Here is a 14,964-nt window from a genome sequence, read left to right as displayed (position 1 = left end):
GAGGGAGGGAGGGAGGGAGGAAGGGAGAGAGGGAGGGAGTGAGAGTCTATGCGTGCGTGGGTGCCCGCTTGCATGTTTGCATGCATACATGAGTAAGGATGGAGGGAGGGAAGAAATGATGGAAGTTATAGAGACGCGATGTGAAAGAAATAATCACCTAAAACGTGCAGCAGCCACATCAGGCCAAGCTTCGAGATATACGAGTGCAGGCAATCTTTGATACGCCGTGTTAACAGGCAAATAATAATCTGCGAGCCACTCTCATGTGTACCCTATGTCGATTTGAAAAGGGTCGGCATTCCCTCGATGACACTAAAGGCGGAATTACTACTGTAGCCGGCTAGTTTAAACCCATCCGCGGCTTCAGGAGATTCACAATGTTTTGCTCGCCTTGTAATGATGAATACCTACATAATAGACATTACGCACTATTAAGATTTACGAGGATAACGCGTGTAGGTGACCATGCACGCTATCTTTGATGCCACTACAGTAATCTCATTGCGATAGCCTCGCATAGCGAGTTCGGTTGGTTTAATAGTTTTACACAAAGCATAAAACAAGAGCATCACAATCAGTTATATTTACGGCGTCGGTGTGTTGAGATGTTTCCACGGCTAATGCCAGGGATATGATAGTAACTTACGATAGTGGAGGAAGCCCATGGTTGCATCGCGTTGATATTATAGCATTCACGTCGAGCAAAACTGGTCCATGTAATCCTTAATGTACCGGAAGATATAGTGCAGCGATTATGATACTATACTGTACTATACTATAAGAAGATATCTTATATACTATATATATATATATATATATATATAATGCTATATATAATAACAATACTATAATAAGTAAGATCATACACGACAAGAGCTAATGTTCAATGTTTTCACTCTGATTCGATATTAAATATACGAAATGTTTGTATCTTAAACGTGCGTACGGCTTGGAAGATCCCCTCATTGGCACTGTCCAGTGGTTTGCGTAATCCATCCTTTTTTAAGTGGCTGGCATATTAATTAATGTGATGAGGCTAATACATGTACAAACATTGTTTCGCAGGTCGAAAACACACAGCAAGGCGGAGAAATGTCTAGTGCTGCTTGTAGTTTTGTTACTACTGGTCATTGCAGCGATTGCAATAGGCTTTGCTTTATTTTATACAAACGGTAAGCCGATTGACTTCTTTGTTATCAAATACATCGAGATTTTCATGAATACTGTTGCATATATTAATTCGGGTATAATGTCTGCATCGGCGCTACAATAATTTAACTTATTATTTAACAACAGCGGAGAATTCCAGGATTTATTACGTAGTATGTAGTCATATCTATTGTATCTCCTTTCGTATTAGCCAGTAAGAAGTAAAATGGATTTTCGTGAATATCGTCGTCCGCAAATGATTAATAATTTACCTCGGTGTGTTATCTTAATGAACATTTCACGTACAATGGTTTAATAATTCGGTATGCTATTCATCCGTGTAATTAATCTCCGCTTAAAAATAAAACGACGTCATAATGAGACAACTTGTTTTACATTATATGAATAATAGGTTTTATTTTTTCCTAAAGCGTGTGAACCAGTCTGCTTTATATCTGACGATAGTGGCATGTACGCGTGGATGTCCGTGGGAACGACTATAACATTATATACGCAATAATAACAATAATAATAATATAGGGCATGTCTATACATATTAACAATAATTCGTTTATGCCCACAGAAATTAAAGACAAGCAGGGTCGTATCTGCTTAACACCAGGCTGTATAAAGGCTGGTAAGTATGGGCCATACACATATCATGCATTAGGTGATCATTTGAATACATTTCTGCTAGTTTATGGCATTTAATTGGACGGAATTGAGTTGTTACCAGCAGTTGCTTAGTTGCTTAGTAATCCGACTAATTACGTGATGCAAATTTAATTACAAAAACCTGCACGATGGCATGCGGGTATCGGCGCCTTAGTGCGTGTGAAATGTAATAAAAGTCACTCGTCTAATACATAAACAAACGTGTTGAGCGAAAACAATCAGAGCTCAGTGTTTTCAATAAGCTAGCGAATTGATGCTTTGCGTATATTCCGGTCCATGTCATTGTTTATAATATTTATAATGATCGTTAATTAGAAATATAGTTGTTAATAATAGTATATAATAGCACATATATATATATATATATATATATATATTGACTTAAATTGTAGCATAAAATGGTATTCCTTATAATAATCTGGATTTGTTGTATCAATTTTTAATTCGTTATGATTACTGACTATTATACTTATCAATTTTGTTCTGCTCGTGGATACGTGTATTACAATAATCAGTAACCCTTTTTTTTAACCGGTTATTCGTAGTCTTCATCGGCTTCGTCTCTCTCCTCTCTCGTCTCCGACTTGATTGACTTCTGCAGCTAATATATTTTTGGAAGCATTAAACACGAGGTAGATCCATGCGATGACTTTTCGAGTACCGTGCGTGGATGGTGAAGACTCATCTCGATCCCGACGACGACAAGGCCGTCACCTCAGCAACTTCGACCTAATGGACATGACAACTACAGAACCACGCTTAACCGTAATGCTAGTATATCTAATATATCTCTCTCGTCGTCTCGTCAGCCGGAGGGACTATAGACGCTCACCCCTGTGCCGACCCGCAAGCCCATAACCGTCGTTGGTTATGGATGCCTGTGGCGGTCCGAAGTTTTCTGTTGATCACTGTCGCGATGTGCAGTAAATCGTGCGCCTAGCTGCCAACGGCTACTACTGCATTTTTGAAGCCGAACGGTAGACCGGCGCGTAGACGGGGGGGGGGGTTGGCGCGTGCCAGCGGTGGTTCGTACTGTCAGACATATATATGCGCCATAGTGTGTTATAAACGCGGAGAGATCCGGCGACGCGTATTCCTAAAGAACGTAGACGGGAGTTTATCACTGTGCCGTACTGAGTCGACGTCGTTGTTGACAATTGCTTCCCGATAGAAATTGAAAACGCTGTAACGCCATAAAACATGAAAGTGTAAATTGACGAGAATCAAGGATGGAAGACATGCACGGCCATCAGAGAACATGCGCAGGGTGTGTAATACATCGATGCATACATAGCCATTCCTCAATTTGATCTCCAATGCTGCTCCCCGCCCCAAATTCAGTTCAAGATACACATACTGCCAGAAAAGAAACTACGTTAATGTAACACACACACATCACACACACACACACCACACACAACGACACACACACACACACCACACAACACACACACACCCACACACACACATACACACCAACACCACAACACACACACCACGACACACACACTACACACACAGCACACAACACACACACACACAGCAGTACATCACACACAGCACATATATTATATATATATAAATTATATATATATATAATATACACACGGCACACACACACACACACAACACAACACACCACACAACACACACACACACACACACACAGCACAGCACACACGACACAAACCACAGACACACACACAAACACAGACACACACACACACACACACACACACACACACAACACACACATCACACACACACACACACACACACAACCCTACACACACGACTAAACACAAACACACACACACACACACACACCACACACACACTCACACAAATATTTATCCTCAGTCAATTATTCATACCGCGGTAAAAATAGTTTAGTCCTCGTTGAATTATTTTTACCGCGGTAAAAATAGTTTAATCCTCAGTGAATTATTTCCACTGCGGTAAAAATAGTTTATCCTCGGTTGAATTATTTCACCTCGGTAAAAATAATTATTTCTGAGTACGACGGCCAACCCTAGACGATTACATAAACGTCTTGCATCATTATGATGCCGCACGCACACACACACACACACACACACAACACGCACGCACGCAACGCACGCCCACGCCAGCACGCACGCACCACGCACGCACGCACGCACACACACACACACATATATATGACTGATTTTTTCAAAGAAATGCTGAATAAGATAGCATATTACTTAAAGCACAAAACTAAACGAGGATTTTTTTTATTTATGACAGGAATTTTAGAGCAACCCGTATTACAAAGTTTAAACAACGCTACGGAAAAGGTGCATAGATATTCTATCGCCGCGTGCATGGACGAAGGTAAGACTGGTTTGTCTCATTAGTCGGCAGAATTAGGATTGACAAATAATGGCGGGGTTTTGCATAAAGTATATAGTTTTCTTACGTTCGTTTTTCTTATGTTCTTGCACCAAATAAGCATTTCTAACAAACTGGCAGTTGCTCAGTTGTGGGCGAATTTATTTTATGTGATTTTATCAAAACCGATCAATCAAAACAATTGAATTTGGATTAAATAAGCCTAGTGCTCAATAATGAGATTGCAATCGCATGTAAAAATTATATTATACCATCATTTACAGATGACATTTGACATTGGAAATAGTTGAGATGTATACAAGCGATAACGTCTGTGATGGTAGCATGAAGATGGTTTTTATTTACGTTTAAACCTTCCTTAGGTTAAACACGCCAAGATCCACGAAAATGAGTTTATGCCGTTACTCTAACAATTTCACATTTGCTGGTACAATTTCAAAAACAAAATCAGTGGCTTTAATGTTCGCTCCTCCTCTCTTCCTCGTCATCAAGGCTCGTGTTGGACGACTCTAGTTTGTTCATTACAACAAGGCAGCACTGCCCTGACGATTGCAGAAACATTGTACACCGCCAGTCTAACGCAATGTTTACAACCACAGCCCTTGACTTGGTTGCAGTGCACGGACTCTCCGAAAAAGCGAGAACACTTGATGAGCTTGAGTATGTAATTGGTGGCCTGGAGAGTCCGAACAGGGAGAGTGAGCAGCTGTAGGACTTAGTTTCCTATCCCTTACCAGCATATTCCGTTGGATAACGGTCTGCGATGGCTCTTGTAGGGCATGTCTCAGATTTGCAGGCACTGATAGTGTGCTCTTTTGACATTCTTCTTTGAATTGCTTCCGATGGTGGGTGGCAGCTTCGGTGTACCTGTTGCTCCTTTTTCTACTTGTCTTTGTTCTAAGCTTTAATTCTTGACTCAGTTCAATGGATGTTGCATCATGCAGTGTTGTAGCATGCTGAGACAAAAGCTGTGGAGGAGCAAACATCATCAAAGTCAGCATCTCGATTCCCCAAGGAGGTCCAGCTGCATGCCCTCCTCGAAGAGTTTTCAACATCTTGCCCTTTCCGATCCCCGTGGCACATGGGAACAGTGTCGCAAACCTGTCAGAGCATGGCTCTGGTAACATGTCGGGAATGATACTGGAAAGCTTTTATCACTGTAGCACTAATATCCACAACAGCTCTGCCTTTCTTGTGAACTGATTATCATAGGGATGTAAAGCCTCTATCGAGTATGGTACAGCAACCAGAACGTTACACATCTGTGTCATTCTGCCTTCAACAATAGTGTCTCTCATGTGTGTCTGCTTCTTCATGGTCTGTTTGATTGAGGTCTGTTCCTGAATTACTAAGCCGTATGGAGAAATCTCTAGCAGCATTTCATCTTGCCAGTAATGACTAACGTGTGGGGATGGCCTCCCAGTACATCATGTCCACCTTGATAATTTCACAAAATAATTTGGAGTCAGTTGTTCTTGTTCTGAGAAGATGTTTTAAATCTTGGTCCTGTGGCGGAGCGGTGAATTGATCACGTAATTGCGAAACCCCTACAACACCTGCGACCCGTGCCTTGCGGGCTGAACACTTGCGTGCTGTATTGAATATACCTGTCAAGACGAGATATAACATCCTCATCCTTAGGCGCTCGTGTACCGATCGCTTTGAAATCCCTCTACATAGTGGGCTACTGTTGCTGGCCTTGTATCACTGAGGAGCCAAGGTACTTGGCCATAGGCAATGCACAGGCCATCAAGAACACTAAAATCCATCGCTGTCTGTCAGTCCCGCGTCTGCAACCTTCGGACAGTCCTGCTTCTCCCGCGCTGTACGTGGGAGCTCAAACAGTTGGAGACAGGAATCTCTACATATTTGCCACCAGGAAATAAGAACGAAAAACATTGTTTATCAAGAGGCTGGAAATGAATAAGTGGCAACACCATTCGTACAGTGCTGTCTATAATAACTTTTTGTCAATTTACAAGGCCATATTACTATTATGTTCCAGGGTTCTAAGTTGGGTTGTGCGTCGTGATATAAAGTCATACGTAAACAGTTTTTACCAATGCTTATTATCTATTAGATTTGATTTGTTAAATATGATTGTGTGGCAATGTTATTCTCCATTTTTCCCCAATGTTCCTATTGTGCTGATTATTAGTAGTATGAATTAGTAGCACGATTTTGCAAGAGCAGCGGGTCTGCCAGCTAGTATTTAAATAAAGGGTGTGTAGAGCTAAGATTTCCCCACCACTGCCAGAGCCCACCTGACAGTTGGGATCATTGAAGTAGACTATGAGGCCAAACTTTTAGAGCAATAAAAAACTATTATACCAATTGCAAAGGTTCAATGCATACAAAAGCCATCCTTTTCTGCCGGACTACTAACTGAACTTAGGCATTTATAGCGTTATCCTAATCTGCATGAATCCTCATTTGGTTGGCATTCATTTTGTGACCATCTTAATTGTCATTAAGTATATAATAATTCCATACACACACACCCCATGTTGGTAGTTAACTACTAATACATCGCCACAGGATGGATAAAATAATCAGGCGCATCAAGCATGCGCAATGCCCGACGTCACCAGCGACAATGATAACTTTAGCTGTTGTCGCTAGACTAGTAAGACCAACGCATTTCGCGTGGTCGGCAACATTTTCTCTATCTTCACATGAACCTCGCTGTGAAAAGATGGTCTGCCGTCCGTCTAATTCACCGTAGTCAGCTTTTTTCGCGTTGTTTTGCTCGAAGATTCTATAGAGAGACGGTAGATAAACAGTCTTCGGACTACCTGGCTGAACTTGCAAAAATGGCGGCTGACCACGTGACGATGGCTAATTGGAACCGCGTCAACGTTTCGAATGACGATGCTGAATGCAGCGCAGTGAGACGGATGGCTCAACTCACAGCTCGTATACCTCGCTGTAGATGTCGATTGCTGCCATCGTCACGCTACCATTCTTAAAGTAAGAGCCGTTGTGTGTGTGTGTGTGTGTGTGTGTGTGTTGTGTGTTAGGTTTGTGTGTGTGTGCAGTGTGGGTGGCGTTGCGTGTGCGTGTGCGTGTGCGTGTGCGTTGTACGTTGCGTGTCTTTGCAGTGGCCGGTGCGTGTGCGTGGCATGTGCGTGTGCGTGTGCGTGTGCGTGTGGCGTTTGGCGTGTGTTGTAGGTAGTGTGTTGTTGCGTGTGAGTTGTGCTGTGTGCGTGTGCGTGTGCGTGTGCGTGGCGTGTGGTTGTGTGTGTGTGTGTGTGGGTGAGTGGGTGGGTGGTGTGCGTTTTGTGCGTTGGTGTGTGTGTGTGTTGGTGTGAGCTGTGCGATGTGGCGGTGCGTGTGATGCTCGTGTGGCAGTGTGGCGTGTGCGTGTGCGTGTGCGTCGTGCGTGTGCGTGTGGTGTGCGGGTTCGTGTGGCGTGCGGTGCGTGTGCGGTGTGCGTGTGGCGTGTGGCGTGTGCGTGTGCGTGTGCGTGTGCGTGTGCTGTGTGCGTGTGCGGTGTGCGTGTGCGTGTGTGTGCTGTGTCGTGGTGTGTGTGTGTGGGTGATGTGTGTAGTGTGTGTGTGGGTGAGTGGCGTGTGCGTGTGTGCGTGTGTGTGGGTGTGTGTGGGTTGTGTGTGTGTGTGTGCATGTGTGTGCGCTGCGTGCGGGTGTGGGTTTGTGTGTGCGGTGCGCCGTGCTGTGTGTGTGTGTGCGTGTGGTTGCGTGTGCGTGCTCGTGCCGGTGCGTGTGCGTGTGCGGGCGTGTGCGTGCTGCGTGTGCGTGTGGCGCTGTGCGTGTGCGTGTGCGTGTGGTGTGCGTGTCTGGTGTGGTGTGTGCGCGTGCGTGTGTGTGTGCGCGCGCGCAATCATAAACGGAAAAGGCCAATATAACGTGTAACGCCATATACCACGCGCTATGTGTTATAAGTTTTATCGTGATGTTACTCAGAAGCCTCGTAATTTTATTTTCACGCGGGCTTTTAAATAATAAAAATACAAAACTCGAGTCATTTATTTGTATATTATATTTATTACATGTAAATGTTTCAGAAATATTAACACAGACTGAACATTCGAATGTAGCCGAAGTTATAGATACTTTAGCTACATTTTACGTTTTTTTTTACTTTAAACAATTCGGAGCGTCGAACTGTACATAGAAATATAGCTTCGGGGCAAACTTACTTCTCGTTAGTCGCGTATGTTCCTTTCATTAGAAAAGCTAATATTTTGTCTGCGTCTACGTGCCTGATTCTGTATCCGCACAGCGCGCCCCCATGTCGGATACGTACAACAAACAAACCCGTTGTTTCTCATTTACCGCTCTCGTTTGTGCTATTTATTCTCTCGTGTTTGCCTAACAGCTTCTCTCGCTCTGTGTAGATTGCGTAGTCCGTTGACCGTATACATTCGTGAATTTTCCGACGATTGTCTGTTGCGATCGCTGACCGACGATATTGCGCTCGATCGTTACAGTGCATTCAGTACGGATCGCGTTTGCTCACGCCTGTAACCCGTTAAAATTAATTAGCCTTTAGTTTATAGCGAAAGAACGGTTCGATTTCACTTCAGAGGCAATGCAGAGGCAAGCGTTTGCAGATAAAGTGGTTTTTGTGGCTCTAAGCAAAGTTCATTGTAATTTTTTTGTAGCTTCTGTGCTGGTCGTGTTTTATGAAATAAACATGATTTAACACGCGCTGATCCCATGCTTTAGAGACAGATTCAGCAATGCGGATGATGCTGATCAATATATATATATATATACGCACACCGATGATTCTATATACAGACCATTTTACAAGAGACTTAGTTAACATCGTAACCAACCCCTTCGGAAAAGCGGCTTAAAAGCGGTGATGTTTTACTAAGCGCAAGACTTATTTTTACTGGTAGAGCCCACTCACTATCCGCAAACAGCTAAACCGGGTTTGTAAGACGGGTGTGACAGCTCGGAATTAACTCTACTAAACTCGTGACTATTCGACAAACGTAGAAGTGAAAGCGGCTATACTCAAAGAAATATCAATATGAAACCAGCCGGATTACAATAACATAACCCTAACCCTAAGATTCAGTAACCCACGCCGGAACAAGTCTAATTCAAACAAGAAAACCGAACCATATAATCGTACTCGTTGGCTGCATTCTAGCCTGACAGACGCACGCGATATTGGGGTAAGAAATTAGCGTTCAACTGCAGATGAGAGTGGCTTCAATTAACAATAGAATATAAATGTTATCATCTGTCATTATATTGACCTATAAGAGTGAAGTGATGGCGTTTTAGTGTAATGTTTAGAATATTTTCTTTTTACACTTTCCAGTTAGATCAGCCGGACCTGTGCCTGGGCAGCAAAACATATTACGAGAATAATTCAATGTATAGAAAGTACATGGATGCTTACTTCCAATTCATGATAGCATCAGCCATACAACTGAAAGCGGAAGAAGTAAACAGGGACTACACTTCAGAGTTGGAACAGATTCGAAACTTTGAAACGTCGATCGCCGAGGTAGGTAGCATCATCTAGAAATAATTAAACCACGTGTGTTAAATAGGCAAACCGTGTAAGATAACATCATGTCTAACGTGCCGATCATGGACATATATTACTCTTACACGTTTATTTTTAATCATTTTACATTTTTGCAATATTTTACGCTTTACACTATTTTACATTTTTTTTTAAATTATTTTCATTACGTATATTTTTACACATTTTAATCACTGATACAATGATACGCTGAATTGCACGTACAATATAATTATTGCGTTATGTATTAGTTATGGAATTATTTAAGATATAATAGCAACGCACAAATTTTCCAAGCGAATCATGAGCATGACGCGCCATCTTCCGGGCCAGTTCAAACACAACTCACGTATACTGTAGTCTAACACAGATAACAAATTTTAATGATAACATCAACCCGAATCTATATTTATTCATTCAGATTGTTGCGCATCCAAACCTGAGACGTAACTATTCCGTTATGTACAATCCTCGAACGCTACGCAACCTAACGGAAACGCATAAGTCGGTACGTAAATGTCGCGTCATATTATGGACCCCACTATTCTCTCTCGTATTGACCATAAACATAGCAAGTACCTTCACATTAGACGTGCATTACTTTCGCTCGTAACGTTAAATTAAATTAAGGACGGCGAAAATAATTTATATTTCAGCAAATGAGAATTCGTCTAATTAGTTTAAACATTTATTCAAGCTTTCTACGTTCCACACTTTTCAGCTTTCCACCGTTTCTAGCTGTCGAAAGTCAACCAGCTGCATACATCACATTTAATGCAATTTAAGTTAAATTACCCGACGATTATTGAATTAATTCCGCTCGTATTCCTTCCCGTAATCCATTATTTATTTGCAGATAAATTGGCTAAGATTGGTGCAATTGTCGATGCCAGAGGGCGTGGAAGTCGACGAAAATGAGATTATTATCGTACGGCAGCCCGATTACTTTGCGAGCCTAGAACAGCTTCTCACGTCGGGCCAATACGACGAACGGTAATCCGTGGGATCGCTCTCGTTAATGCTAATCGCTGAAATGCGTAATTAACGCTGTTTCGCACAAGATAACATTGAATGCGGAATGGTTAAATGCGACAATGTTGCGTAATAAATAATAATAATTTGAACCGATTATATCGCACGATATATTGCCGAATAGCCAATTCTGCCTTTCGATATCTATTTGGTCCTTTAAGTCAAATGACCTCGCGGCATTCTGTGTAAGCAAACTTAATGTTCGTTGAGCCAATCAAAACGTTATTGCTTTAGGTAAAAACTTGCTTGACTTCACGCAGTCTTATAATTACAGTAAAACGCTAGTAGGACTAGTCCTTATCCCAGGGCGTCAAATTTAAATTATGTGTGTAAACATTTCAACCCACTTTCATATCACTCTGTTATCATTGACTTTTTGTTCGCAGAGTGGTCGCAAACTATTTGATCTGGCGAGTAATTGCAGATACGGCTTGGCCTCACTTGAGCTCAAATTTCCGAGAAGCAGCTTTTCAATTCGAAAAGGTAAAACGTGTTAGCAGAGTATAATATAGTACACGGATTTGCACCTGTGGCTATGCCCGTCGTATCCTAACATCCTGCAGTAACCGAGATAAAAATGAGGGGGGAAACTTTATAGAAAATCAACAGAAATCAACGTCATTAAACCGCGGGTAGATTAAAAACAACAACAACAACAACAACCTGTGCGACTATAAAATCACACCAAAATCGGACGCGACAATCCATTTTCGGCTATAAATACTTCCCGCTACAAATATGGCTCGAAAAAAGGAACGTGGAAGGGGTTACAACCACTCAGCCCGCACGTCAACAACCACTGAGTGCGATCTAATCCTGCATGGCCTGCCCTGGCTGAAAACCCAGCGCGCGCCGAGAGCTCCAGATCCTCTACAGCGGACGACAACTCCTCGAGTATCTTATAGCGAGGAGCAGTAATGTAATAAGCGTATGACTAGAGAGCGATGACGGAGGCGGGATTTGCATGCGCTTGCAGGTAATCCGAGGCGTCGAGAAGCCGAAACCACGCTGGACGGCCTGCATCGAGGAAATACAGGAGAAGATGATGTCGGCCGTCGGATATCTCTACGTCGACAAGTTCTTCACGGAGGAGAGTAAAGAACTCGTGAGTGCTGCTGCTGCTGCTGCTGGCTGATAATGCGATTATGACGTCGCTAGAGGCGCGTGCGTCGCGAGTGGTTTTAGTTGCTGCTTCGGTCGGCAACCGCGGATCAATTGTGTGTCATTCGTCGAACTTACTGGCCATTACGTCACGACCTTCGTCGGCGATGTTTTTTTCATCGAATTATTTCTGAGCAGCCCCGCGTGCTTACGTATATTTGATTGCTTATTCGGGTCACGTGACCTCGCGCGAAATTATGAGCGTTTGATGGTGATGTTTGAAGCAATGTAGGTCGAGTGTACCATGCCGAAGTCACCGTTGTCAATGTGTATATATATGCCATTATGAAGTCTACGGATGGTCTTCCGTAAGCTGAAATGTAATCGCATTCTTTTATTAGGCAGTAAAACTCATAGGTCATCTGCGAGAGTCCTTTAAAGATCTAGTTCTCAAACTGAAATGGATGACGGACGCGACTAAGCAAGTTGCTATTGAGAAGGTAAATGAGAGTACCAGATATAGGCACATGTTGATATGCAACTAGCTCCAATACATATACAACGCTGCATGAGAACAATGAAAATAATGAATAATTTAAATATTTATATACGTTCGTACGACTATGCTGCGTCGCATCGATCTCAATTCCAATAATGTGTGTTTCCCATTCACGATTTACCGCGATGAAACCCCTAAGGGAAGTTGACGTTTTTGAAATCAAATAATATACGATGCGAATAACTAAGGGCAAAACGCCGTGAATTGATTAAAAAAACGTGAGAGCGGCCTTGCTCTCGTTCACAAATTCCCAGCCTTCGAGCAGCAAAGCGTTTGCCCCGTTTTACGACGGCAAATACATATACATATACATTGCGTAGAAGATCTTTGACATGCGCGTTTTGTGTGTACATGCACCGATGGTTCGCCGACACTCATCGTCGTACTGTTGCTATATACTCACATCAGGCGGATGCTGTGAAGGAGTTCGTTGGCTACCCAGATTACATCAAGAACGTAGTTCTACTCGAAGAGGAATACGAAGGAGTAAGTGGGTCTGTCTGCACAGGGCATCGATTTTGCCAAGCTTTCAGTTACATCGGCGATGGTTGTGGGACGTGACGTGGGAGGGGAAGGGGGGAGGCGAAGCAGTTGAGGCGGTGAATTTGGTGTACGATCCCTTATCAGATCCACACGTATATCCGCCCCCTAGCAGATTCTTACATGGGGATGCACGCCCGCATGCACGTAATCACGTCCGCACACCTACGCGCGCGCACGCACACGCACGCACGCACGCATGCACTTGCCTCGAGATACACATTCTCTCGCGAATTAACACGTGCAGAACCAATTCATTGCTGATAGTCAATAACGTGCGATCGATATTTTTGCGTTTGAAGTTTGAAGCGACTGCTAATCACTTCGACAACTTCATGAGATGGCAGCGATTCATCACGAGAGGCACATTTCAGCAGCTGCGAAAACCAGTCGATAAGGACAAGTAGGTGTTTACCATGCCCGCATAATATCTCGACCTGAATTCGTAGATAGTCCTACTCTTTATTCGATGATGCGGGGCTTTGTTCGGCCTGCTTGCTATTGTCTAGACAAGCACGAACCTTGCGGCTTGCTGGGTTGAGTTAAGCTGCGTTTTCTGTGTGTAGACATTTATATTATTTAATCATTTATATAATTATATCTCAGTTTAGTGGCTACATGTCTTTTAAGATTAAAACTCTAGCTGTAACTAAAATCTCCTAAATATTAAAATTGATATATTTTTTATGCAATTAAGAGTCAGTTTTTATACAAAACCTATCATATCACTCAACACAATCATATTTATTGTAATGCCTTTATTCTAGACACCAACAGTAAACGCAAACGATTGTCACAGAATACAAATTACATTACAATATACGAACAAAATATAATCTTTAACGTTTAGAAATAAAAATTACTGCTAGTACAAAAACGGTAGGTGTCAGCACTATCTAATAGTTCTGACACCTAACCAATGTATGATTGGGTTGAGTTTAAATACCAAAAACTGGTTATGACTGTTTAGCATAGATTATTCGTTCTTGATACATCGTATAGGCCTGTGTGATAATTACCTTATAACAGAATGCCAGCAGTATTAGCATTTCACACACACACATACACACACACACACACACACACACACACACACACACACACACACACACACACACACACACACACAAGCGCGCGCACGCGCACAATCAAACCTACACACGCACATGTACGCAAACACACGCGCACGAAATGCACGCACGCACGCACATATACAAATGGTTAAGTCATAGTTAGAGTTTAAATTTTAAAATTGCATTATACCTACTATTTGGTTGACTAGCTAGCAATAAACAGGCTGCAATTTTTTTTATATCAACCCATATTCGCGCCGTATCAGGATAATCATTTGAAAACGACGAAGTATTTTGCAATGTTTATATTGCTAACTTCTGGTGTCATATACATATGACCTAGGTAAAAGAATACGAAAAAAGTTTGCGATGCCCGACTAAAATATAGAATAGAAAATAAATCGTATATCTACTGTAATAGATTATACTAAAAATTGTATACAAGCGACTATCTCGCTCTAGCAGCTCGCTAGGCTATTATCTGTATCTATCTATTATCTATTATCTATAGGCTACGAAAATGAGCGATCAGCTCATGACGATATGTTCAGTATATCTGTCATCCCGATCAGCTAATTTCAACGATATAATTGACATTAAATTTTATAAACACCCCATATAGCCGTTACTGAAAATATTAGTAACAGCATAGACGTGACAACCGTTGGAATATGTTCATTCACATTCACACATTTTGAACGATACATCTAGTTACTAGCGTATTAATTATTTTGCGCGAATAAATAGATTTGAATATTAAAAATTTTCACTAATAGGGTGAACTCTAGAAGGATTTATATATGTGTGTGCGTGCGTGTGAGCGTGCGTTCGTACGTTCGTGCGTTCGTGCATGCGTGTGCGTGAGCGTGTGTGTGTGTGTGTGTGTGTGTGTGTGTGTGTGTGTGTGTGTGTGTGTGTGTGTAGTAGTGTGTGTGTGTGTGTGTGTGTGTGTG

At 42.3% G+C, this 14,964-nt stretch overlaps 1 protein-coding gene and 1 long non-coding RNA gene across 2 annotated transcripts in view; both read left to right on the top strand.

The window, feature by feature from the left end:
* The window catches only part of LOC106814315 (neprilysin-11-like), a 23,981-nt gene extending 10,636 nt beyond the window's left edge, over positions 1 to 13,345 (top strand). The window contains exons 3-10 of the mRNA XM_014818617.1: positions 9,497 to 9,685; positions 10,128 to 10,214; positions 10,563 to 10,699; positions 11,125 to 11,221; positions 11,715 to 11,843; positions 12,241 to 12,339; positions 12,807 to 12,884; positions 13,241 to 13,345. Coding sequence (XP_014674103.1) covers positions 9,497 to 9,685; positions 10,128 to 10,214; positions 10,563 to 10,699; positions 11,125 to 11,221; positions 11,715 to 11,843; positions 12,241 to 12,339; positions 12,807 to 12,884; positions 13,241 to 13,345 — 921 coding nt within the window. The remainder of the gene's footprint in view (positions 1 to 9,496; positions 9,686 to 10,127; positions 10,215 to 10,562; positions 10,700 to 11,124; positions 11,222 to 11,714; positions 11,844 to 12,240; positions 12,340 to 12,806; positions 12,885 to 13,240) is intronic.
* LOC106814320 lies at positions 2,568 to 6,988 on the top strand. Its single transcript, XR_001394591.1, has 3 exons — positions 2,568 to 2,589; positions 4,093 to 4,179; positions 6,953 to 6,988. It is a non-coding gene; the product is annotated as an uncharacterized LOC106814320 (long non-coding RNA).
* Positions 13,346 to 14,964: the final 1,619 nt, after the last annotated feature.

This window comes from Priapulus caudatus, unplaced genomic scaffold (assembly GCF_000485595.1).
Source record: "Priapulus caudatus unplaced genomic scaffold, Priapulus_caudatus-5.0.1 Scaffold904, whole genome shotgun sequence".
NCBI lineage: Eukaryota > Metazoa > Priapulida > Priapulimorpha > Priapulimorphida > Priapulidae > Priapulus > Priapulus caudatus.
Note: the sequence above shows the minus strand (reverse complement) of the source record. Positions and strands in the feature narration are given on the sequence as shown.